This window comes from Emydura macquarii, unplaced genomic scaffold, assembly GCF_026122565.2.
Source record: "Emydura macquarii macquarii isolate MOO-44397 ecotype Brisbane River unplaced genomic scaffold, CSIRO-AGI_Emac_v2 contig_18, whole genome shotgun sequence".
NCBI classification, from domain to species: domain Eukaryota; kingdom Metazoa; phylum Chordata; order Testudines; family Chelidae; genus Emydura; species Emydura macquarii.
The window spans coordinates 9,757,431-9,784,573 of NW_027130155.1; the positions used below are offsets into that span (position 1 = coordinate 9,757,431).

The 27,143-nt window shown below is 39.5% G+C and overlaps 1 protein-coding gene across 5 annotated transcripts in view; it reads left to right on the forward strand.

The window, feature by feature from the left end:
- TFDP2 (transcription factor Dp-2) overlaps positions 1-27,143 on the forward strand; it is a 149,216-nt gene that overhangs the window by 36,847 nt on the left and 85,226 nt on the right. For 4 of the 5 annotated variants that reach the window (XM_067540912.1, XM_067540980.1, XM_067541071.1 and 1 more), the window contains exon 3: positions 4,077-4,143. In XM_067540912.1, the coding sequence (XP_067397013.1) occupies positions 4,077-4,143 (67 nt within the window). Of the gene's footprint in view, positions 1-4,076; positions 4,144-25,836; positions 25,893-27,143 lie in introns of those variants that run through there. The other variant, XM_067541154.1, reaches the window with a different exon arrangement.

Here is a 27,143-nt window from a genome sequence, read left to right on the forward strand (position 1 = left end):
TCATTAGCCCTCTTGTCCCAGTCTTTTTTTTCTATGGGAAGTCTCCATTACAAATAGATGCGATGATATGTCCTTCTCATGTCTCTTCCATAGCATTATGCTGTCTAACTTCTCACACATTTAAAACTCTAATTTCAAAGTAATGCTGAATTATTTTTTTGTTAAAATAGTCTCAAAAGTTTTATAACTTAAGTGGAAAATATAAAGTATTAATCTTTCAAGAATCTCTTTACTAGGTTAATACATTTTATTGTCCACAGTTTTGTTTCCCTCTAGTTATGTATCAAGTTCAGACTTAGCACCAGTTAATCTTTTTGTGAAGAAAGAACAGAGTAGGGAAGCAGAAAGGAAAAGAGGTAGAATACAGGGAGGAAAGATCATTATAAGAAAATAAAAGGTGATTTACAGCATGACATATGCAGAATATTTAAAACATGTCTTTAAAACAGATTTTCCTTACATCTTATCTGCAAAGTTGGGTCTCCTAAGAACTGTTTTAAAATATAAATAATTATTTTCTTGGCAGCCAAACTAACAGAAAGGAAGCTGCTCATCTCCTTGCAGAAAAAAGGCCTTGCAAAAGAGGCTATTTGCATGCACTTGTCTTCTACAGCAGTGTTTCTTAACCTTTTTGATACCAGGGACTGCTTCCTAAACAGTGTCAGGGAGATCTCAGGAATCAGACCATGGACCGGTTTTTGAGAAACACTATTCTCCAGAATGCATAGAGTGGTGTCTGCTATCTCAAGCAGGATATTATAAAAAGCAACAGAAGGAAAACAGCACCAGCAGCTAAATATTAAAATTGTGCTTTAGGAATATTTAAGGTGACCTACATAGGAGGAAAATGTTGATTCTGTCTTTTATTCTCATTTTTGCTGCTTTATGAAGTATAAAGACCAGAAATTTTTTTAAAAAATTAACATTAGACTACATTCAAGTAGTCTGGTCTGAAAGACCAGCTAGAACAGCGGTTCTCAACCTTTTTTTTTTTTTTACAGAGTACCACTCGGGTCAGGTACAGTCGGGTCAAGTACCGCTTTACCTGACTGTACCTGGCTCGAGTAGAACTCGGTAAAATTGCGGGGTTACGTGGAGGCATCGATGTCCTCCGCCAAAACCCTCCCGCTGTTTCCCAGTTTTCGGCGGCAGAGAGGATCGGACTTTCGGCGGCGGCGTGGTTTCTCTGCGGCAAAAAATGGTTTTCGCGGCAGGGGAGGTTTAATTCGGCGGCAGAGAATTTTTTGGGCAGCGGCGGGGGAAGACATTCGGCGGCGGCACGGTTTCTCGGTGGCGGAAGGGGAGGGAATCGGCGGCGGCGGGGTTTATCAGCGGCGGCAAGGGGGAGATTCGGTGGCGGCAGGGTTTATCAGCGGCGGCAAGGGGGGGGATTCGGCAGCGGCAGGGTTTAACGGCGGCGGCACGGGGGGGGGTTCGGAGGCGGCGGGGGTTTTCGGCAGCGGCAAGGGGGGGGGGATTCGGCGGCGGCAGGGTTTATTGGCGGCGGTGAGAGGGGGATTCGACGGCATGTTTTCCCTCGCGTACCACCGAGCCGTCTTCCGCGTACCACTGGTGGTACGCGTACCACCGGTTGAGAACCCCTGGTTTAGAGGGAACTTTAATTTTGGATCTTGTGCTGTATAAACCACGTTTCCTGTGAGATGTGCTAACTATTGCAAAGATTGTTACACAGTTTTAGAACAAATGTTTTGCTTCTGTTTTCTACTTTGCTGAGATGTATTGTGGGACTCTTTTATTTAACCTTGAAATTGAGGGAGATTCCTACTCCCAAGCCATTCTTTTTAGGTGACTAACCTGAGGAACTGTTATGGACTGAGGTGTCTGTAGAGGAGGTTTTGAAACAAACTGATACATTAAGCAGAAATAAGTCATCTGCCACCTCTGGGCCTTGCCGAGTCCCCGCTACTAGCTCCTGCCATCTGCAGGCGCCAACTGCTTCTGGTTCCTCTCTGCTGTTTGTCAGTCAAGGTTTCCCAGTTCCTCTAGTGATTTCAGCTTTTAGTGAATTTCAGCTTTCAGCTCATGGGAAAACCTTCTGCTGACACAGGAGCAATCTCCCTACTTTTAGCAGAATAAAAGATTCCAAGAGGAATATTTAATTCTACCCTTTAACAGTGGGAGGAGATAGTCAATCCATGCCTGAGGGTAGCCCTTTGCCAGGACTAGTGCAGTCTCAACAGAAGACTTCTCACCCCCTCCTTGCTGCCCTTACAATGCTGAAACGTCCATCCGCCACCCTTGTTGGGCTCTGTTAAGATGAGAGTGAATTTTTCATCAGAACAGGATAAACACAGGTCTGCTGCCATTTGTTCATACAATCGAAGGACAACATTTCATTACCCCTGCAGGTAACACAAAAGTGATTTGTAACACACTACCAGCCATATTGACCATTGCTCATCATGCTCAGCACCTAGTGTGCTTACGCAATATGCTGAGTACTTAATTGTACTCCTGCAAATACAAAGCCCATGCAAATAAAGTGCCCCCCCTTTCAGCTGCTGAGCAGTGGGAGTGCCACTCAGCTACTCAGTCCTTGCTTACATATTAAACTCTCCTCATACAAAAGCTGTTCCATACCCTTAATCATTTTTGTTGACCTTTTCTGTATCTTTTCCAATTCTAATATATCTTTTTTGAGATGGGGCAACCAGAGCTGCATGCATATTCAAGGTGTGAGCATTCCATGGATTTATATAGAGGCAATATGATATTTTCTGTCTTATCTATGCCTTTCCTAATTATTCCCAACATTCTGTTAGGTTTTTTTTTCAATGGAAGGAAGTAAATAGCAGTGTCCCCCATGAATCTGTACGGGGACCAGTGCTGTTCAACAATCAAAAATGATCTGGAAAAAGGGGTAAACAGTGAGGTGGCAAAATTTGTGTACGATACAAAATTACTCACGATAGTTAAGTCCAAAGCAGTGTGTGAAGATTTACAAAGGAATCTCACTAAACTGGATGACTGGGCAACAAAATGGCAGATGAAATTCATTGTTGATAAATGCAAAGTAATGCACATTGGAAAAATAATCCCACCCATACATAAAAATGATGGGATCTAAATTAGCGGTTACCACTCAAGAAAGATTGTGGATAGTTTTCTGAAAACATCTGCTCAATGTTCAGTGACAGTTAAAAAAAGCTAACAACGTTAGAAATCATTAGGAAAGGGATAAATAATAAGACAGAAATTATCATAATGCCACTATATAAATCCATGATATGCCCACACCTTGAATACTGCGTGCAGCTCTGGTCACCCCATCTCAAAAAAGATGTATTAGAATTGGAAAAGATATAGAAAAGGTCAACAAAAATGATTAGGGGTATGGCGCAGCTTCTTTATGAGGAGAGATTAAAAATTCAGGGACTTCTCATCTTAGAAAAGAGACAACTGAGAGGGGATGTGATAGCAGTCCACAAAATTGTAAATGGTGTGGAAAAAATGAATAAGAAAATGTTGTTTATTCCTTCGCATAACTAGAACCATGGGTCACCCAATAAAATGAATAGGCAGCATGTTTAGAACAAACTAAAGAAAGTACTACTTCACACAACGCACAGGCAACCTGTGGAACTCATTGCCAGGGTGTTTTGAAGGCCCTAACTATAATGGGGTTCAAAATAGAATTAGATAAATTCATGGAGGCTAGGTCCATCAATGGCTAATGGCCATGCTCTGGATGTCCATTGACTCTGATTCCCAGAAGCTTGATGTGGCAACAGGGAATGGATCACTCTATTTCCTGTTCTGTTAATTCCCGCTGAAGCACCTGGCATTGGTCACTGTCGGAAGACAGGATACTGGGCTAAATGAACCATTGGTCTGACCCAGTACGTCTGTTCTTAAGTTATGTAATTTACAGATTTCTTTTTAACATTGTGAATCTGAAGACTTTAAAATTAGCAGGTTAGTAATATAGGATGCGTATCAAAGTGATTCCTAAGCACTGAGTTGCAACATTTACTTTTTCAGGTTACTGTTGGTTGCATGGTAGAAAATCATTACAAACCTATCATATATTAAGACTTCTAAAATGTTTTGTTCAGATTGGTGTAACTTCCACAAATGGAGACCTGAAAGGATTTATAGATCAGAACCGGAGTCCATCAAAAGGTAAGAGGAGTTGAATTTGTCTGTCTGTTCAGAAAAGAAAGCTGTTGTAAGGCTGCCCTCTCCCCAGACTTTAGCAATTTAAAATCTTCCCCACAATTATTGGTACAACCACTAAATGTGGTTGATTTTAACTTTTTTAGACCCAGCTTGACATACTAAACCTTAAAGTTCTAGATATCTCTGTATCCGTTATATTGTAGACCAACAAAACAGTCACTCCAGTGTTAAGGCTTTAAGATGAACAGCCAAATCAGACTTATAATAAAAGCTATCCGAATATTAAATGTCACTTTTTAATGGGAGTGTGAGGGGGGATGTGTGAATATCCCATCTTCTTACCTCAACCCTATCTTAATGTTTCCGGAACTCTCCAGACTAAGGGAGAGATGGACTGGGCTTCTCCCAGGGTTACTCCATGCCACTCAGGGAGGATGAGTTTGTGGCTAAGGTACTAGACTGGGACTCAAAGGATCTTCAGTTCCCAGCTCTTCCACAGACTTTTTGTGTCTTTGGGCAAATCACTTAATTTCTGTGCCTCATAGCAATTATAATATTGGATCAGATCCATGTTTACAGCAGTGACCAGAACCAGATGTTTCAGAGTAATTCTGTTCTGTCATATTCTATGTAAGACTATGGCCTCATCACCGTAGTATATGATCACCATCTACTACTGTATTAAGAAGATGCAGATGTGAGAAAACCTGCCCCCATGAAGGTGTAGTCCTATTCCTTCATTTATAGATTGGCTTCAGCTGAGAAGTATGGGGTATTATATCTCCATCAAAATTTGACAAGCATCTCCAGAGATAATGGTATCCATATAAATGTCAAACCCTCTTTGATTCTTAAGATTTTGGTCTGAGCAACAACCTGTGGCAGTGAGCTCCTCACTCTAATTATGTATTCTGTGCTTCTCAGTTCTCCATCTATAAATTGGGGATCGTAATAGGTCTTTTGTCTTGGTTATTTAGATTTTAAACCCACAAGCAGGAACTGTCCTTCACTGTATTTGTATAGCATGTAGCACAATGGGAACCCAGGACTGGGGCTTCTACATGCTACTGTAATACAAATGGTAAATAGTAATTGTGACAGAAGTGGAGCTTGTCTGTAATTTATAAATATAATGTTGACCTGGTTACTGGGATTTTACTGTGTAAATATGTTGGTTTAGTTCAGTGGCCCCCAATTTTTTTACCTCATGCTCCCCTTTCCCTCTTTCTGCACCCCCTTCTACCCCTCAGTTGCGGTTAAGAGCCAGGGCTAGGAGCAGGGCCGTGGTGGGGACCAGGGCTGCAGCTGGGGGCTGAGTCTCGGCTGGTAGCAGGAGCGGAACCACAGCTGGTCTGCGGTTGGAGATGGAGGCTGGGGACTGGGCCGGGGCCATGACCCGGAACAGAGTCATGGTCAGGCTGGCAGCCGTGGCTGAGTGCAGAGCTGCAGCCGGGCCAGGGTCCAAGGTAAGGGCCACAGCTGGGGGTGGGTCCAGAAGTGGAGCCAGAGCCACAGCTGGAGCAGGGTTGGGTAGTGCTCCCTCCCTGCTGCCCCTCCTCCATTGGCACTGGCCTGGGCTCCACCACATCTCCCTTAACATTCTTCCAGGCCCCCTGGGGGCCCTGTCCCACAGTTTGGGGACCTCTGGTTTAGTTGAACTAAACCAGAAGAGAAGGAATAGTTCAAGATAAGATTCTCCTTGACAAACATTTGTGGTTTGTTATGGGCCATTGGCTCTGAGGTGTCTGTCTCAGTCTCCTGCTGGGCCCTAACTGGACTGATTCTGACAAATAGGGCAAAAGAATGAGAACTGACAAGAACCAAAGAAACTCTGGCTGGATTGTAAGTGTTTTTCTGTCAAGAGAGGAGGGAGTTGCTGGGTAGCTGTTCTGGAAAACCAGATTGAGAGACAGATCTCCCACTGGGCCATCTGCAAAATCTAGGCCTACCTAGATTGTCATAGGATGGTAAGCTTACATGTAGAAAACTTTAAAATCCTTTTTCTCTAAATGCTTTATTCCTACTGTTAAAATAAACATTTTTAAGAAGGCTGTTTGTTCACTGTATACACCCCCAGTCACGTATTCCTGGAAGGAAGAACCGCATGTATGAAACCTAGTTGAACTGGCTGGATAAGCTGATCCAAGTGAGAGAATCAAAAAATTCCATCCAGGAGTGTTTAAGGCCTAAGGCCTGATATCTGAGGGGGGTGCTCTCAAAAGGGAGAATGGTGCATTTGGCACTGTAACATTGTTGATGACAAACATGGAATATTGGCTAGAGGGAATTGCTTGACCTCTGGTGGCTGAATTCACAGCTTCTGCACTGCACCTAGCTCCTATTAATTTAGGGAATGAAGGATTAGTACTAGCATGGGCATTGAGGCCCAATATACTGCCATCATAATTTTATTCAAACTTTTAAGTGTGGAAATAAAATTCCTTGTGGGTTTAGTCTCCTGTTGATTCACATATCACTGGCATTAATATTGGTGGGAGATGTGTGTTCACTATATATTTTTGCATTATCAGATGTCAAAAACTTTCTTCTTTATCAGGGTTCTCTTCAAGACCTTGAGATTGATTTGGATTTTTGTTTTGGCTCTGTTTTGGAGTTTTACTTTCACTTTTTGTTTTAAAACTCAAAAAGCAGGATGTTTTGCTCAATGGTTATTAAAGAGGGTTTTTAATCAGAGTCTTTGTATTAATTAAAATTCAGGGAAATTTTTTTGTGATCATGCTTATTGCTGAAATAAGGAATTGATGAAAGAAACCTATTTGCATTGTTCCTTTCATCCTAAATGTTTTTTTTTCTCTCTCTCAATCTGCATCCCACTTAAACCGTTAGTACGCTCTCTCTTTTTGGAGGCTAGTGAAAATACAGAGGAAGAATGTCTGAATCCAGAGGCCAATGCCAAGAAGGAGTATATCACAATAAAAATATTGTATGGATTTTTAGATTAGTAACTTTTCTCCTCTTTTTCCCCCCATGTGTCTTTAATGTGTTTTTGAATATCTGTTTCACTAAAAGAACATCTTTATACATAGATGAACATAGATACAAAGAATATAGATTATAAATTTTCTAAACAATTATAAAATTCAACCAAGGTGGCTTTTTCCTAGCTAGACTGATCTCAATAACAACTGAATCAAACCCAGACCTAATCCCAGTGCGTTTACAAAACTGATTTGATAGAGAAGGGGAAGTTTTTTGTGGGACAAAAAGTTAGTATTTTTAAGTATAAGAACCAGGGGAGTAGCAGAGGGAGTTTGTAGGAGGGTGAAAGGATAAAATCAGCATAGTTAGGAAAGGCTGCATTGCCAGTGCCATCACTTTCCCTAGCTTCTCTACCTGCACTTGTTTTCAGAAAAAGAACCGACCATTGATTCTTCTATGCAGGTCCTGGTGTGGATTTGCAGAGACTGTAGCCTGCATTTCCCCCTCATAGAAAGTCAGGTGGGGCAGACCATCCAGTGTGAGAGGTGAAAACAGGTGGGAGAGTTACAGGAGGAGGTGGCTAGGCTAAGGAGCATCCATGTACACAAGGATTTCGTTGAAAACATGCACATGGAGATCTCCAGGGTTGAAGAAGCAATCCAGCTAAAGAGGACTGTAGTAGCACCACCAGGGGAGGAGGAAAACAACACCTGCACAGGGAGGGAGCTGACTTCTGGTTACTTCTGGTAGCAGGCAGTGCCTCAAGCTTGCTTGTACCCGTCACCTATAGAGAGAAACTGGCATACTACCCTAGCACTGAGGAATCTCCCCGAAAAGTGAGAAGGAGAAGCCATATACACCCACAGCTGGGAGGATTGCAGCTACCACTCCCAAGAAAAAACAGATAGGTGGTAGTGAGGGTCCTCCCTTTTAAGGGGCACCGATACATCTAGCTGCTGGCCTGAGCTGGTATTCCTGGATACATGCTACCTGCCAGGCGCCCATATCAGAGATGTTATGGAAGGATTGGTGAGGATCATCCTGCCTTCTATTACCCCATGCTGCTAATTGATCCTTCCGGTCAAAGTTGGGCTCAGGCAGAGAAAAACACATCCTGAAGGTAAATGCATGGCTGCATGGATGGTGTTGCCAGGCGGGTTTTGGCTTCCTTGACCAGGGGATGGTATTCTGAGAAGGACGACTGCTGAGCAGAGATGGGGTCTAACTATCAAGGTTGGGGAAGAGTATCTTCAGATACAGACTTGCTAACTTAGTGAGGTGGGCTTTAAACTAGGTTTGATGGGGGCAGGAGACAAAAGCCCACAGGTAAATCCAAAACATGGAGACCTGGGTGAAAGGTTGGAATCCAGGATGAACAGAGGCAATCACAGCAGGGATGAGTGAAAAGATGGAATATGGAGGAGAAATCTAATGAAATTTTAGATGTTTCTATAATAATGCAAGAAGTATGGGGAATAAACTGGAACATAATATAACATAATTGACTTCTTAAGACTTGGGATAATTTATGTGACTGGAATATTGGTATAAAAGGGTATAGCTTTGTCAGGAAGGACAAGTAGGGAAAACAAGGAGGAGATGTTGCCTTGTATATCAAAGATGTTTACGTTTGCACCGAGATTGTGAGAGATCAAGCAGATCTGTTGAAAGTCTCTGGGTAAGGATAAAAGGATTTAAAAAAAAAAAAAAAAAGCGATGTCATTCTAAGGGTCTACCACCGACCACCTAACCAAGAAGAAGAGGTGGATGAGGCTTCTTTTTTAAAAATAAATAATAAAGTCATCCAAAACACAGGACTTAGTGGTGATGACTCATGAGGAATTTCAACTAGCCAGACATCTGTTGGGGAAAAATAGTACAGCAGGGCACAGATTATCCAGCAAGTTCTTGGACTGCATTGGAGACCACTTTTTATTACAGAAAGTGGAGAAAGTGATTAGGAGAGAGGTTTGATTCTGACAAACAGCGAGAAACTGGTTGAGAATTTGAAGGTGGATAACAGCTTGGGTGAAAGTGACCATGAAATGATGCAATTCATGACTCTAAGGAATGGTAGGAAAGACAGCAGCAGAATAAAGATAATGGACTTCAAGAAGGAAGACTTTAGCGAATTCAGAGCATTGTTAGGTAAGATCACATGAGAAACAAGTATAAGGCAAAAATAAAACTTCAGGAAAGTTGGCAGTTTTTTAGAAACGTTATTGAGGGCACAAGAGCAAACTATCCAAAAGCATAGGAAAGATAGGAAGTATGGTAAGAAACCACCCAAGCTTAAGCGGGGGGTTCTTAATGACCTGAAACACAAAGTCATATAAAAATTGGAAACTAGGTCAAATTACAAAGGATGAATATAAAAAAACAGGCAAGCATATAGGGACAAAATTAGAAAAGCCAAGTTATAAAACAAGATTAAATTATATAGTGACATAAAAGGTAACAAGAAAACATTTTGCAAATACATGAGAAGCAAGAGGAAGGAAGACCAAGGACAGGGTATACCTATTACTCAATGAGGAGGAAAGAAAATAACAGAAAAAGCAGCAATGGACAAACTGTTAAAAGAACTTTTTTATTTCCCGTTTTCATCAGAAAAGTTTCAGTGATGTGATGACTAACATTTTGAATATCAATGTAAATGGGGTATGGTATGAGGTTAAAACAGGAAAAGAACAAGAATTACTTAGACACGTTAGATGTTTTCAAGACAGCAGGGCCTGATGAAATACATCCTAGAATACTTAAGGATCTCACTGAAGAGATCTCTGAGCCATTACCGATTATTTTTGAGAGCTCGTGGAGTACAGGAGAGATCCCAGAGCACTGGAAAAGGGAAAATATATCACTTGCCTATAAAAAGGGGAATAAGTGCAACCCAGGGAATTATAGGCCAGTCAGTTTAACAATGGTACACAGAAAGATAATGGAGCAAATAATGAGACTGTAAGCATCTAGAAGATGTTGAATAAGGTAATAAGTAACAGTCAACATAGATTTGGTGAGAACAAATCATGTCAAACCAACCTACTATCTTTCTTTGACAGGGTAACAAGCCTTATGGAGGGGGAGAGGGGAGCAGTAGGTGTGAGATATCTTTACTTTAGTAAGGCTTTTGATAGTGTCTCACATTACTGTCTCATAAAAAAATTAAAGGAATATAGCCTACATGAATATACTATAAGGTGAGTGCACAACTTTTTGGAAAAGCATATTCAGAGTAGTTATCAATGGTTCACAATCAATCTGGAAGGGGCTATCGAGTGGGGTCCCCCGGAGATATGTCCTGAGTCTGGTTCTATTCAATATCTTTCATAAATTATTTGGATGATGACATAGAGAGTACACTTATAAAATTTGTGGACAATACCAAGCTGGGAGGACTTGCGAGCACTTTGGAGGACAGGATTAGAGTTCAAAATGATCTTGACAAACTGTAGAAATGGTCTGAAAGAAATAGGATGAAATTCAATAAGGACAAATGCAAAGCACTACACTTAGGAAGGAATAATCAATTGCGCAAATACAAAATGGGAAATGACTGCCTAGGAAGGAGTACTGCAGAAAGGATCTGATGGTTATAGTGATCACAAATTAAATTATAGTCAATTAATACTGCTGAGAAAAAAAAAAAAGCAAATATTGTGGGATGTATTAGCAGGAGTGTTGTAAGCAAGACACAAGAAATAAATATTCCACTCTACTCAGCACTGGTTAGGCCTCACCTAGAATATTGTGTCCAGTGCTGGGCACCACACTTCAGGAAAGATGTGGACAAACTGGAGAAAGTCCAAAGGAGAGTATAAAAAATTATTAAAGGTCTAGAAAACATTACCTTCAAGGAAATCTTGGGGGAAAAAATAGGATTTGTTTAGTCTGGAGAAGAGAACACTGAAGGGGGAATGTGATAAGTCATCAAGTACATAAAAGATTGTTATGAAGAAGAGGGTGATAAATTGTTCTCCTTAATCACAGAGGATAGGCAGGACAAAAGGTAATGGGCTTAAATTGCAGCAAGGGAGATTTAGGTTAGACATTCGCAAAAACTTCCTGTCAGGATTAGGGTTAAGCACTGGAACAAATTACCTAGGGAGGTTGTTGAATCTGTCATTGGAGGCTTTTAAGAACAGGTTAGTCAAACAACTGACAGATGGTCTAGATCAGTGGTTCCCAATCTTTTTGGCTCGAGGGCCACAGATACCATGTTTACAACCCTGGAAGGCCACTAGTCTCTGTCAGCAGCCCCCCACCCCTACTGCAGCCAGACGGAAGGAGTTTAGCGAGGAGGCTGCCTCTTCGCTGATTTCCCATCCCCCTGGCTGCAGCAGAAACCGCACAAGTCCTGTAGCCCCGTGCAGTACACATGGGTCCCTAGGCAGTGGCTCCCTTCTGCCGCCAGGGGGACAGAAGATCAGTTCTCCCCTCCATCTGGCTCCAGCAGGGACCCCAGCACCTAGGGACCTAGGTGGAGTGCTTTGCAGTGCTCCCTGCTACAGCCAAAGGGAGGAAAGTGCTGATCTCCCATGGCTGCAGCAAGGAGCCTGCACCGGTCTTGTAGCCCTGCAGCAACACACTCTGCCTGGGTCCTTAGGCAGCAGTTCCCTGCTGCAGCCAGTGGGTGGGGAGCAGCGGGCCACTTTTAAAGACCTCATGGGCCACTTTTGGCCCCGGGGCCACAGGTTGGGAGCCACTGGTCTAGATAATACTTAGTCCTGCATCAGTGCAGGGGAGTGAACTAGATGACCTATCAAGGTCCTTCTAGTTCTACATTTCCATGACTAAAAATACACAACCCATTTGGATGTCCACTGTCCTCTTGTAGTTTCTGCCATTCGCAGCAACGTTTCTGTATATCAATTCATGAATACAGCTAAATGTGGATATATACATCTTGGAACAAAGAATGTACTTATAAGATGGGGGACTCTATCCTAGGAAGCAATGACTGAAAAAGATTTGGGGGTTGTGGCAAGTAATCAGCTGAACATGAGCTCCCACTGTGATGTTGTGACCAAAAGAGCTAATGCGATCCTGGGATGCATAAACAGGAATATCAACTAGCAGTAAACCGGTTATGTTCCTTTATATTTGGCACTGGTGCAAGTACTGCTGGAATACTGTATCCAGTTGAGGTGCCTACAATTCAAGAAGGACGTTGATAAATTGGAAAGGATTCAGAGAAGAGCCATGAGAATGATTAAAAGATTAGGAAATGTCCTTGTAGAGAGAGACTCAGAGCTCAATCTGTTTCTCTTAACAAAGAGAAGTTTAAGGGGATTACAGTCTAAAAGTACCTACAAAAAATTGATAACAGGCTCTTCAGTCTAGCACAGAAAGGTATAACATGACCCAATGGCTGGAATTTGAAACTAGACAAATTCAGACTGGAAATAAGGTGTAAATTTTTAACAGTGAGATTAATTAATCATTGGAATAATTTACCATAGGAATAATTTACCAAGCCTCATGGGGAGTCTCCATAACTGTCAATTTTTAGATCAAGATTGGATGTTTTTCTAAGTTATGTGCTCTAGGAATTATTTTGGAGGAAGATCTGTGCTACTATACCAGAGGTCAGGCTAGATGATCATAATGGTCCCTTCTGGCCTTAGAATCTATGAATTCCTCATCAACTCCTTGTATTTTCAAGCCTCATCTGATGACCACTCCAGTTACCTCTTCCTCAGTTTAACTTTGTGCCTTTTAATATAATTCTGGAAACCATTTTCAGATATAGTTGGTATGAAAGATGCTATCAAAATTTAAATTATTGCACTCAGGCAGCTCTCATCTAACAACTGTGCCAAAGATATGATGTGAAATCCTGGCCCTGTTTAAGTTAATAGCAAAACTTCCATCGATGGCTGAAATCCTGGCTTCAATGACATGATGCAGGATAAATGGTCCCATTGGAGCATGTTTTAGATTGATTGCTATTAGTGACGTGAACCCTTCATAGAGTATTATTTTTCAACCACCTTTAATCTAAGCCAAACCTTTTTACTGAGAAAAGTCCTCAGTAAAGTTTATGTTGCTTCATGTCTACTTTAATATACACAAAATAATCCTGCAGGACTCAAAACTTAATATTTTAGCCCTGATACAATTCCTAATTGAAGCACTTGCAAAATGACTGTAAATCAACATAATTCTATTAACTAAGGTTGTTCTTTATAAAAATACAAATATATCACTTTACGTAATCTGTAATGAGGGTTTTGCATTGAGTCAGTGACTTAGACTGCCACATTTTTATCTGCTCTGTCATGACTTCAGCTTTTCAGTGTTGAGTGTTAAGTCAGCCATAAGGAAAGAAATGCAAGTGATTTCTTGGGGCCAGCAGTCCTCAGGTAATTATTTAACTTGCCTATCCAATATCAATTTCTTGCTCCAACAGCAGGCCTGTAAGAAACTCATTGCCTGATTCTGATTTATATTTTTTCTCCTCTTCTTTTCTTCCACATCTTGTACCCTTTTTTTTATTTGAACAGCTAGTCAAAAAACAGGGTCTTGCAGGTTGTTCCAGTTAAGAGAAGAAATTTGTAATAGTGAGATATTTGTGATGCAGTTTTGATTATTTAAAAAGAATTTTGCAAAGTTCTGCATCTCTGAAAACCGAAGAAATCAAATATCAGGAAACCTCACACTTGGGTGTACACACCCTTGCCCAAAGGATGTGTATGCCCAAACCCTTCCACTCACTCAGTTCAACTCAGTTTAGCTCAGTTCTTGGGCAGGTTCACACACACCATTTGTCTTATCCTCGGTTATGTGAGCTGAAGGGTCTGTTCACACCCATCAGTGTCAGTGAAGCTTGTGATTCATACAGTCACCAGTACCTCTCAGCATGACAGTAATACTCTGCCCTCTGATATAGTGAAGGTAGTGAAATGTGGCACGCTGAGAAGCAAATCTGCAAGGAAGAGAGTACTGGCTTCTTTTAGGGAGTCATGCTGCCATTGGGCCTTCGAAACCAGGTTAGTTGTCCAAAGCTTCTCTACAGGTGTCCAAAAAGCTATGGTTTTATGGAACATAATCTTTTACCTATTTTGTGAAGAGCAAAAGCTTCCATTTCCAAGAGAATGATTTGGAGAAAACTGTCTCTGGAAATTTGGGAAGTTTCCTAGTTTCTCTGTAATTTTTCCCACATAAGGATAGAATGTATCCCTGCATGCATATATATGCATATATACACACATATATAATATATGCAGGGCTGCATAAAGAAACTTAAAACATATAATCACAGCAGCCTTTGAAATCCAAGCTATTGGAAATAACTGTAAAAGAGAATGCCTTTATTACTAAATCTGACTTATCTGTGGTATCTGTTACTATGGCAGCTTGGTGTATTTAATTAAAAAAATACATAGCAAAATCAAATCATGTTAAAAAGATGTTACACAAAGTAAATGCATCTTTCATCACACCCTGAAGATTCATAGACGGGCTCTGGCAGAGAGCCCAAGGGCACAAATCCCAAAGAATAAAGCCCTAAAAAATAAATATGGTCCTTTAACCAGCCTTGGGGAGTTCAAACTAATGTTCAGATCAAATAGTAAGTGCTTTCCAGCTAGTCTTAACTGTTATAACTAGTCATAGGATGAGAGCATATCTCTGATAACTGTGTTCCAGAATTCAGGGTTATAAAGATCATATAAGTTTAGTGGATTGCACTGGAAACCAGTGCAAAAATATGACCACGGGTGGTGGTTTTGGGGAATTGGGTTCCAAATGACAAAACTCAGGTGAACAAAACACAGAGCAACTAAGTCTTATCCACATTAAGGATTAAAACCGATTTTGCTAAAGCAGTTTTAGTGCCAATGTAGACTGAACCTACTGTGTTGTGTTTTATGCAGCCACACTTATTCTCTAATCCCTGGTTGTCTACACTACAAATGCTTGCTGGCATAGCTATACAGGTATAGCTATAGCAGAAGAGCCAAGTAATGGATATCCAACATAAGCCAACAGGATTTCTTTTGCGGGTATTGCTAAATTACCTCTGCTATACTACATTAGTTATGCTGACAGAAACATACTTTGTCGATATAGTTATGCCAGCAGTGTAGATGCAGTTATGTTGGATAGGGGATGTAACTTTCTTTTACACACTCCTAGCCAGCAAATTATGCCAGCAAAACTTTGTAGTGTAGACTGAGGACCTGTCTTATTTCACAAACTAATCTGGTTTAGGATTGGTCAGCACTTAGCTAAGTGACCTCTAAGGAAGTTAAAAGTATTGTTTCAGTCAGGACACTAAAGTGGTATGCTTTAGAAATACTTAAGCCTAGACTACATTAGAAAAGGTTTGCTGGTAAAGCTCTACTGGCGAAAGCCCTGGTGTAGACAGTTATGCAGACAAAAAAGCGCTTTTGCCAGTATATCTTATTTTGTTTGTGTGGTATATTTGAAAACTGCATTGGAGTTGTAGGCTGTCACTTTAATTTGTAAGGAATTTCCTGGTCCAGCTTAAAGGCTAGAGGGGTCTGCAGGGAAGTGTGTGATCAGAATCTGTTTTGCAGCCAGTTAATCTAGAGTAAAGTAGGGTGAGTTGGGCTCATTGATTTTGTAAAACACTTTATCCTCATAAAAGGTGCAATTAAAATGCAGAGTATTAATATTAGTTGAAACAACAATATGAAAATATTAACTGGGCGGAAAGTGACTTTGTATCACTTGTATCTTGAACCTATGAGCCCAAGAGAATTGCCAGATTTTGACTGTGGTGAGGCGCAAACTATGTGGCATATCACAGACAGTTGCCCCATTCACACTTACAAGGGTGGTATAGGGGGATCTGCCTAGCTATCCCAGACTTATTAGAATGGCTTTTGGGTCTCAAGATTCAATTATAATCTCAGTCTGTGGCTTTTTAAATGTCATATGAAGGAAGACCATAGCCTTAACATAAATGTAAGGATAAAACTAAACAAAAATACAGTGCCAACTATTCCTTTTTATTTCTATTTTATTTACTTTTCTAATGGATAGCTGAATAAAAGGCAATTTTATGCCTTAATGTTAGTAAGGTTTAAGTCATGTTAAACTTGAATACATTTTGTGTTAGGATTCTGCTTCCAAAATGATAGAACTATCCTTTCTACCACTTCACCTTTTCCAGTATATTATGCATTAATAAATGAGTGTAATTCACATGAGTATAAAGACTCCTTTTTTTTACCTGAAACATAAATAAAAATCACTGGTTTTTAACTTTCCTAGTTAGGTTTCACAGTTCACTCACAATGTCTAAGTACTTTTTCCACCTTTGGAATATTCAGTAAATGTTTAACCCACTTGAATGTCCATATTCAAGGACATATTCAATGTCCTATTCTTTAAGATGAACGTGTTCTTTACCTTCTCCTTTCTTGTTGAGAGGCAGGATTCTAATTACAGATTCTGGAGAATACAAAGGTGCTCCAAATTGGCATTCAGAATTACACTGTGAATGGGGCTTTGCCAGCTTCAGTACTACATATGTTAAAAGCTGTCCATCTGTTAAATAGTAGAGAAGCTTTGACTTTCAAACTTTCTTACTGCTTTCTCTCAAGGGTTTATATAACTTAATTGTCCCACACTGTAAAAATAGTCAGTTTAACGTTTGGATTCTACTTCCTGTTCATGAGTATGTATTGCTTTAGTTTCTACACATGCTTTTCCTTCACTCTTTAAAGGAAGTGTATTGGATAAAATAGAAGTGTTGTGCCTTCAGAGAGTGGGCTGGGAATGCTGCAGATAATTGTCTCATGTGCCATGTATCATTGATGGTTGGAACAAACTCATTTGCTTTCCTTTAAAAAAGAATAATTTGTTGTGTCTATTTGTACAATATGTATATTATGCACAAAAGAACATTAGTTTCAAAGTCAAGAACTCAGAAGTTAGGAAATGTCCAAACTAAGGTCTGTGCAACCTTCATTTACCCCAGCTTTATAATAGTCTTTAATTATATAAGCACATACTAATTTTTTTCTGTAGGACCCCTGCCTCATTCAGTGCACAGTGTGAATGGTGTTTGCTTAATAAACAGCTCTTCAATGTTTTTTTTCCCCTTGTTCAATGTTTGGTCCTAGGCTTTATTTAATGAACATGATTCAAAACTTGCTCTGAGTTTCATCATGAGCTTTTCTATAGTTCTCATCATTATAGTACCTTGGGTGTTTAACAAATATGAATTTTATCTTCACAAAACCCAGTGAGATGCCGGGGTGTTATTCCTATTTTACAGATGGGGAACCGGGACACAGAGAGATTAAAGTCAAATATATCCACTAATTCAGCCCTATATACTCATCCTCAAGTGTCTGCTTTGGTTAATGGTCATCAATCCCCTCGTTTTAGTTGGTCTCCAAGACAGGGCTGTACATTTTCCCCTTGTTGTTTACTTTGGAAATGGAGCTATTTACTATAAATGAGAAGTAGCCCCTTGGTAAAGGGCATCGAAAGAATTTCTGGATTAAAATACAAAATTGCTTTGTATGTTGCTGCTGTCTTGTTATATTTTCAGGATCCAGAAGCCTTGTTAAATATTATACAAAAATTGACTTTGTAATTTGGGCAAGTGTCAGGCTTCAAAATAAACTGATAAATCTGACATTTTAGGAGTCAATATTCCCGAAAAGGTCACAACAAATTATTGTCATTCACATAACTGTAAATGGGTAAAGGAATCTTTAAAATATTTAGGAATAAATATTGTGGAAAAATATAAAAATATTTTAAAGGTGAATTATTCTCCAATGTGGAATAAAATAATAAGACTTGGAGTAATGGAACAAATATGAAATTTCTTGGCCAGGTAGGTAGCCTTGGTAAAAACTAATGTGCTCCCAAAGTTATTTTTATTTCAGTGCATCACTGTTAGTGTCTTTAACATGGCATTAAAAATATGGCAGGATGTGCTATTAAAATCCTTATAGAAACATAAAAGACAAAGGGTGACTTCTAAAGTTCTGTATAAACTACAAAGTGAGGTGGATTAGCTTTCCTTAATTTAGCTTATTATTAGTATACATCACAATTAAAAGATGTGATCAGCTGGGTTAACAGTAAGCCATCCAAATACTGGGTAAAATGCAAGACTGGAGTCAGATATAGTTATTCATAGTAATTGTTAGATTAAAAAAAAGTTTAGGTCACCAGAAATAGTCACCCATTCATCCAGACCACCTTAGCAGCGTTGGACAAGTTTTCTAAATTCCTATCTCTGAGACCTCTTCCTTGGGTGTGTTCTTTAATCATTAGGAATTTATCTCTAGGAAATGTCAAAGTGACTACTTGTGGGTAATAGCTGAGATTACTCAATTTGGACGGCTGTTTCTAGGTCCTGATTTGAAATCAGACCAAGAGATATATAATAATGTAAATAATATAAAAATCCTATATTTTCAATATTTACATATCAAACATTTTATTATGAAATCTGCGTGTATGAGGCAGCTTTATCTAGACTTTTAATCACATAAGAGGATTTGACCCAGGAGCAAGCGTGTACAAAAGATTTTATTTGTAAGGTATATAAAATTTGGAATGAAAAAGATGTTAATAAGAAAACAACCCAGATGAAAAGACTGGAGACAAATAAATTGATCTGAATGAATATGGTAAAGGGGAAGGGATACACATCTTCAGTTTGTGTAGCTCAGAATGAACAGTTTTATAAATTACTATATAGATGGCATTTGGCTCCAGTTAAGATCCATCATATTTTTGCTACTAGGAAGGCTTTATTGGAGAGGTGCAGGGGGAGAAGAGCATATTTGCATATCCAGTCATGTTCAGGAATTAGATGGTTTTGGGAGGAAATAATTAAAAGATTAATCTTATGACAAAATGCCAGCTTCCTAGAGATCCCATGACCTATTTACTTAATGCCCAGTAAATGATTTACATTTTAAACAGACTGACAAATAATTTTGTATTATTTAGCAGCTAAATTTGTATTGCACATTATTTGAAACATGACCACCTCCTCTTATAAAAGCATGATATAGTAAAATATGGGCTGTCCTTGTAATAGAGAAGCTTTCACACCAATTATGTACACAAAAAAAGTGCCAGAAATTTGGCCCCCCTAAAGGAGGGAAGGCTCAGCATGCCAGAATCTTTTAGCCAGGTCTTTGAATATTAACATGTTCCTGAATAAGTAACGTATGATGTAATATTTCAATCTTTTATTGCAACTTCGCCTTAATAAAAAGTTTTTAAAAAAAAACAAAAACTTTTTAAAAAACCAAACTTTTTATCCATTGATTTTTGGGTACCCAATTTGTGTTGGGTATATTTATGGAATAGTTATTAAGTAATAGCTATTCCAGGTTATTTCCCCCTGTAGACTAGTCCTCAGTTTCTACCTCTCAGGCTGCTCATTCCAGACTCAGTTTCCTAATCTAGCCAGTCTGTCCATTTCCCTCCTGGCTCCTCATTCAGTCTCTCTCTCTTTCAGTCTCTCCTGCCCCCGCGTGCATTCTGGCCTCCAGTTGCCAATCCCCTGCATGAACACCTTCTCCATCCTCATTGGTTCCTAATCCAAGTTCTGTCCCACCTGCTTCTTATCCCAGTCTCTTTGCCCAACCATGCCATCTCTCCCACCACATCCCAGTTCCTCATCAGATCTGTATCCCTGCACTCCTTCACACCACTGATTCTCAGTCACAGTCTCCTTTCCCATTACACAGTTATCTCTCTCTCCTGCCATTTTCTAATCCCAGGTTCCTCCTAATTTTCCTCCCCATCTCCTTGTGTTATTCTGTCCCCACAGTCCTGGCAGGTCCAGCTCTTGTCCTCTTTGCATTTTAATTAGACAGCTTTATCCTTTATGGTCTCAGGGCAGGGGAGTCATTGAGAGCACAAGAGAGACAGGCTCCCTTTTCTGCGGTCACATGCCCCAGTCCTGGCCTGGCCTGCAGCAGCCCAGAGCTGCACTTGTAGGAAAGTTCTGTTTCTCAGCCTGGGCTGGAACAGTGTCCAAAGCAGATAGAATATTTTGGGAATTTAGCTACTAAAATCTAAAGTCTGTACTAAGTATGTGGAAAGTAAATTTTTTTAAAGGCTTATAACGTGGCCAAATTTGGGCAGATTTTTAAGAGAATAACAAAAAGCACATCCCTGACACAAAGGCCCCCCTTCTGCCAAACTTAAAAGTTTCTGCTCCAGAGGTTCTAGAGATTAAAAAATTCTGGCACTTTTTTTTTTAAATTGGCAAAACAATATATTTTCCTTAGCTTTGTTCTTGAAAAAGACTGAACTGTTTTAACTAAAGTTTTCCAATACAACCACCTCCACAACAATCCAACATAATAACTGCAAACATACATAGCCATTCATCGCAGCACATACCCTTTATTTACCACCTGCACAAATTGACCAAAATCCTCCAGCACAACCCTTCAGACACAAATCAATACAACCAGCACACATAATAACCCCACACACACATCCTCACCGCAGCACTCCTCTATCCTCCGTGCAAACAAATCAACACAAATCTACCACTACAGTCCACATGCTCACCCAAGTCATTAGTTTATGATTTCTTGGGGAGTGGGGCAGCCTGGGGAGCTGCCTGCTGGTGGAGTCAGACAGCCTGGAGAGTTCCTGGACATGAAATCTGCAACCTACTACCTTCACCATAAACTTGAGCAGCAAAGCTACAGATCATCACAAGTTTATTGATAAATTCACAGTTTTGCCACAAGCCTGTTTAAAAACAAACAAAAGGTTTGCTGTGTGCCCGGAAGATTATTAAGTCCAGGTTCTGGAAGACTAAAAGGAGTGTGAGTGAAGAGCCCATTTAACTTGGGGTGCTCCTGCTCAAGTACCTGTGTGAACAGTTGGGGTAATATTGCATGAGGAGAGAGGTAACCAGGACCTAAACCATTTAAGATTTGTAGGTTAAAACTCAGTAACTTGAAACTTAGCAGTGTGCTCTTATATGCTTCCTCTGTGATACACTATTCACCAAGTGAGCAGCTCCATTCTATACTAGCTTCACTGTTTAAGTGTTTCCAACATGTAGTGCTCCCCACAGTTGTCCAGTCTTGACATGACAAAGGCATGGATGATGATGATAAGGTCTGATGGAGGCAGAACTGGGTATCAAACAACCTGATAAATACACTGTAACCTTTGTCTCTAGTTCTCTCAATAGCCTCATACATACTGAACAGGAGTGATGACAATTCCTGTAGTATCCCATGTGAGAACTCTCTGGCCTGAAAAACAATTGCTCATAGCCTCCCATTGGGGCCTCCCAGATAATAATGAATGAAGCCACTCAAACTTTTTATGCACCTCTGCTAGAATGTAGTCAGCAGCTTTATAAGTTAGATCTAATAAATTGAGCAAATGGCTGGCACAGACGTCTTGCTGGGAGAACATCAACACAACCAATACTGTTTGTCCCAAACTCAGGTCTAAAACCTACTTGACTAGAATCTAGGAAATTTGAAGGCTTAAACTGATAGTTTGGCACAATGATCTTTTCCAGCAATGCGGTGTCCAGTTCAGATCAGTAATTGCCAAGATTGACGGCATCATAATATGACTTCTTAAGCAGGGGCTACACAGTATCATTAAGGACAAGAGACACCCTGCTTCCTCCATTGGGAATCTGGAATTTTAAGATGAAATTAGTCTGTTTCAGTCTGACACTTTTATGCCTAGTACCCTAGCAGTCTCTTCTCTCGCTTCGTCTTTCACAGGTCACCTGTTAACTACTATACTCTACAATATAGATAGTAAAATAAAAAAAATTTCCCCGTAGAAAGATTTTGAAATGAATAGTTTTTATTTTTATTTTTGAAAAAAAATTGAAGGTTCTTTTTTCTCCTCATTTCTGCAATCCCTGTTTGGGGTTCTTTTTTTCTCTCTCCCACTAACTTTTCAAAACATCTCTGATTTTGGAAAAGTTAGAGGGACATAGTATTTTAGTTTTCCTGTTATTAGTGCATGAACCCATCTCCTTTCTCTGTGTGTGCAACCTATTTTCCCACACACAAAGTGGTTTGCCCTATGTTTTAGGACAATGTCCTCATTCTTTTTTGTTTCCCCCTCTCTTGAGTTCCAGGATCACTTGTATTCCATCCTAGATGTTTCTCACTCTCAGTTGAAACTATAGTAGTTGCCACTGGTTCCACCTCCGTGTAGCTCTATGCTGTTCTGCCTCCACAAGTGTATATGACGATGGCAGATGCAGTGAATTCTGTACCCTCTCAGGCAGACTGTATAAGGATTATCCATAAATTTCGTTTTTGTTTAGGTCTGTAGCTTGAGCCAATGCATTGCCCATTCTGTCAAGTGCTAGTGAGAAATGCCTTGAGACATTCATTGCCACTTTTCCAAAGAGAAGTCTTCCCATCAATTGCTGGTATGATACTTAGACTTTCAGAAAGCGTTTGACAAGGTCCCACACCAAAGGCTCTTAAGCAAACTAAGCAATCATGGGATAAGAGGGAAGGTCCTTTCATGGAACAGTAACTGTTAAAAGGATAGGAATAAATTATCAATTTTCAGAATGGAAAGTGGTAAATAGTGGGGCCCCAAAGCCTCTGTACTGGGACCTGTGCTGTTCATTATATTCATAAATTATCTGGAATAGGGGATAAATACTGCAAATAGGGCAAACTGCAGACAGTACTAAATTACTCAAGAAAGTTAAGTTCAAAGCTGACTGTGAAGAATTACAAAGCGATTTTACAAAACTGAGTGACAGGGCAACAAAATGGCAGATAAAATTCAATGTTTATAAATGTAAAGTAATACACATTGAAAAAAATAATCCCAATTATACATACAAAATGATGGGGTTTAAATTAGCTGTTACTATTCAAGAAAAAGATCTTTGACTTGTCACTGAGAGTTCTCTGAAAAGATCTGCTAACAGAAATAGCTAATAGAATGTTAGGAACCATTAGGATAGGGATAAATAAGACAGAAAATATCATAATGTCATTATATAAATCCATGGTATGCCCACACCTTGAATACTGCATGCAGTTCTGGTCGCCCCGTCTCAAAAAAGATATATTATTATTAGAAAAGATACAGAAAAGGGTAACACAAATGAATAGGGGTATGGAACAGCTTTCAGATGAGGAGAGATTACAAAGACTGAGACTGTTCAGTGTAGAGAAGAAGACTAAGAAATGATAGAGGTCTGTAAAATCATGAATGGTATGGAGAAAGTGAATAGGGAAGCGTTATTTGAAGTTTACCCCTTCACATCACACACAAACCAGGGGTCACCCAGTGAAATTAATAGGCAGCAGGTTTAAAACAAACACAAGGAAGTACTTCATACAATGCACAGTCAACCTGTGGAACTCTTTGCCGGGGGATGTTGTGAAGGTTAAGACTATAACTTGGTTCAAAAACTTGGTATAACTTGGGTTAAAAAAAGAATTAGATAAATTCATGGAGGATAGGTCCATCAATGGTGATTAGCCTTGCAACCCCGTGCTTTTGGTAAACTTCTGACTGCGAGAAATTGGGGCTGGACAACAGGATGGATCACTTGATAATTGCCCTGTCCCCATTCTTATGTTCTTCTCCAAAATCCCCAAAGTGCTCCAAGATAACACTTTTTGTAACCTTGTAGTCTGTGGCAAAGTCCTCACCCAGAATTTGGAAGGCAGAATCCTTCTTGCACTGAGTTGCAATAACAATCTGCTTGAGAATGGCTACAGTCACCTCTGATTATTTTCCACTCTTGCATTTTGCTAAAGAAGGATTGGCACTTATAAGCAGCCCAGTTAGTGAGGGTGTGAAATGGTTGTTCATGCCTGTTTGGCTGCAAACCTCAGTTTGCTGCTCTTTTATGTATTGCAACAAAGCCTGTTAGGTTGTAGCCACAACTTCTTTTTGGCCTGCAGCCTGTGCTTGTTACTGTAAGGCTGTGGTCTATATTTGCTCTTGTTGCTGCAGTTGTTTTTCAGTCTGTTATTTCAGGACATTTTTCATTTTCACTCTTTGTGTCGAGGATGTGTGTAAAACCCATTTCTCATACCAAAAATATATAGGTTGAGACCCAAATCCTCAAAGGTGTTTAGGCTCTTAGTTTCCATTGAAATCAGTGAAAACACACACCTGAGTGACATAAGTTACACCAACAGAACCACCAGTGTGGACAGCGCTATGTTGGCGGGAGAACTTCTCCTGCTCATTGGGGATGGTTTAATTATGTTGATGGGAGAGCACTCTCCCATCATCAGAGTGGCTACACGAGAGATCTTACAGGAGTGCAGCTGCATCGCTACAGCTGTGCTGCTGTACGCTCTCTAGTGTAGACATGGCCAGAATTCTCCTTCGGAGTTCAAACACTTGTTATGGTGGATCAGCAGATTTCCCCCACCCTGTTACAATGAGGTTTTTTGTTTAATTTAAAATGAAGGCATGCTTATATTCTGCATTATTGATCATTTTTGGGTGGGGAAAGATTGATAAGGTGAGAGGGTTAATGAAGGGGTGGAAAGAAGCAAGGAAAGTGCGGAGAGCAAGAGAGGGTCATTGTTGGATGAAAGGAAAAATGGTAGTGTGAGAAGAAGGAACAAAGGAGATGAAAAGTTGAGATTTATGGTTGGCATGCCTGCATGGATCAGGGCAGGAAGTTAACGATAACAAGTATCAGTCAGTGAGGAAAACTCAGTGAAGAGAATCAAGATGACATCACAAGCTGATGGGTTTTCAGTTGACCAAAATGTCACTCAAGACCTTAAGAGATGGTGGAAGTACCTGGCTCTTTTCCCTATGCTTCTGGGTTGGGCTGGGTCTCCATGTAATTGTTTGTTTGATGTTTAGGTACCAAGGTGATAAGTGTGTTGAAAATACATAAATTAAATTAATTGCCTATTATAATGGAGCCTTTTTATTTCTAACTTTTATCATATACAGCTACACTGTATAAATACATTGTGCTAAAATGATCAGAAGAGTAAGACTTAAAGTTAGTATTTAAATGGATGTAATTAGCCTTCAAAGTTAGCTCCCTCTGAGATGAATAGGGGCAGTACAACCCTCATTTTACAGCAATTGTTTCAGACACACCATAGGATTCACATTGAAAAGGTTATCTTTGTGACCAGTAGAGTTGGAAAGTTATCTATTTTTAAAATGAAAGCTTAAATTCTGCAGAAACTGACCGGAACACTAGGGAAGAGGCAGAATGGCATTCTTGCTTACTCTGAATCTACAAAAAAGATGTTTAAAAAAGCCCTCCCTAGTTCTTAATATATTTTTCTCCTATCTATATGAGATGGAAATATAAGAAATGATTAGTTCCCAACAGAGACAGTTAAACAATTTTTTGGTGCAACCTGGACCCAAAAGAACATTCCAACTTTTACAATTTGCATATACAGGCTTCCCTATTTAGATGTTTATACTGTAGATTGTAATGCTATGACTGTTTAAACTGAATCAAAACAAATGTAAATAAATTATAAAATACATAGGCATGAGTACATCTATTTTAAAATCTTTAAAAGTAAGAAACTTGAGCTTTAAAAAGGTGTGGAGTATGGTTATGTGATGCTTATTCTGAAGATTATGGTATATCAGTTCTTTGTAAAAAAGTTTTATTGCAGTTAAAAAGTGTTTCATCTTTATCAATTATAGTGACTGTAGAACATCTATCTTGAGCATCTTTTTGATATTCTAGCAAAGTACTTGAAGTGGGTTTGTTCTGAGTTTGATTGCTCATGTCTGGCACCATCTCAAGTTTCCTCTGAATGGTAACAAAGACTGTAGAGTGTTGTTGGTACTGCTGTGAGAGGCATGCTTCCTTAGTCCAGGTAAGAGAGATCGTTTTGTTTGTCTGCTGTGTAAGTATTTTGCAGAAAGCATCTGGTATTTTGAAACAGCTGCTGTTTTACATTAATAAAGAATTCCTAACATGTTAAATGTAAGACATTCCTGAAAAGTTGCAAGCAGGAAAACTACAGTGTGTTGGGGGGAGGGGTAAAGAGTTAGCTTAGTTTGTCATTTGCATGTCTAAACAAATAGATTAAAATTTGGGAATTATTTTACCTTGTCTTTCCTTAGCTTAGTTGTAGGAAGTGGTGTTGGCTAATTAAAGCATTGAATGTGGAATATTGACTGTGGCCTCATGCTATTGAAATCAGGCAAAATGTTTATACCTATTTTAAATTGGTACAATGAACTTTGCCCTTTATGATTATACTTCATCAGTTATTTCTTTTTTTAAAATGTTGAAAAGGAGAAAATCTTATGCTTTATAGATCATTAGAAATATATATTAAAAGTAGGTTAAAATGTGTGTGTTTTATTACATGGTATTTCATTATAATAATTTTTATCTAGTACAATTCTCTTGAAGTATTTGTGCTTTGAAAATGTCAGCTGTATTCTAATGAAGCCAGGGTATTGTTTGCTCATAAAGGGGCCAGTGCATTCCATTGCTTTATGGTTTATTATGAGGCACAGTGTGAGAGTGTGGGTGGCACCATTTGGTGTCTGCTTCTTGGGGTAGTAAGTGCCATTATGTTAGTGGGGTTTTTTTTGGATTGGCGAGAAAATATAATAAATGAGATCCTGCCTAGATCTGAACAATGTAAGCAAAGACTTTACCATTGTATGTTCTCAAGAAATGGAGTAAGTACACTTGAGATAACCAGAATGTGCGTATATACTTAAGTAGCCTGAAGTATGAGCAGTACTCTGTGTTTTTTCCAATACATATGTTACCAAGAAGAACAGTACATAACTTTTTAAATTTAGAGATGTCTTTCTAATACTTTAGCTTTGTCAAATAAAAAAATTGTAATGTGATCAGAACTATGAAAAGAATAATAATTAAATCCATGGAAGTAATCAACAAGATTTGATTTTAAAAAATTCACAACAGACTTTGAGCTGGGAAACTCCTGATGAGGATTTGATTCAGAAAAAAAGAAACAGATGTCTCTCCTGTTACAATTGAGGTTGCTTCATTCAAAGCTCACAGTAGCTGGTAAGGGCAAGGAGGTAATAAATCTGACTTAACTAGCTCATGTCTAAAGAAAACTTGTGGGAATTAAATTATT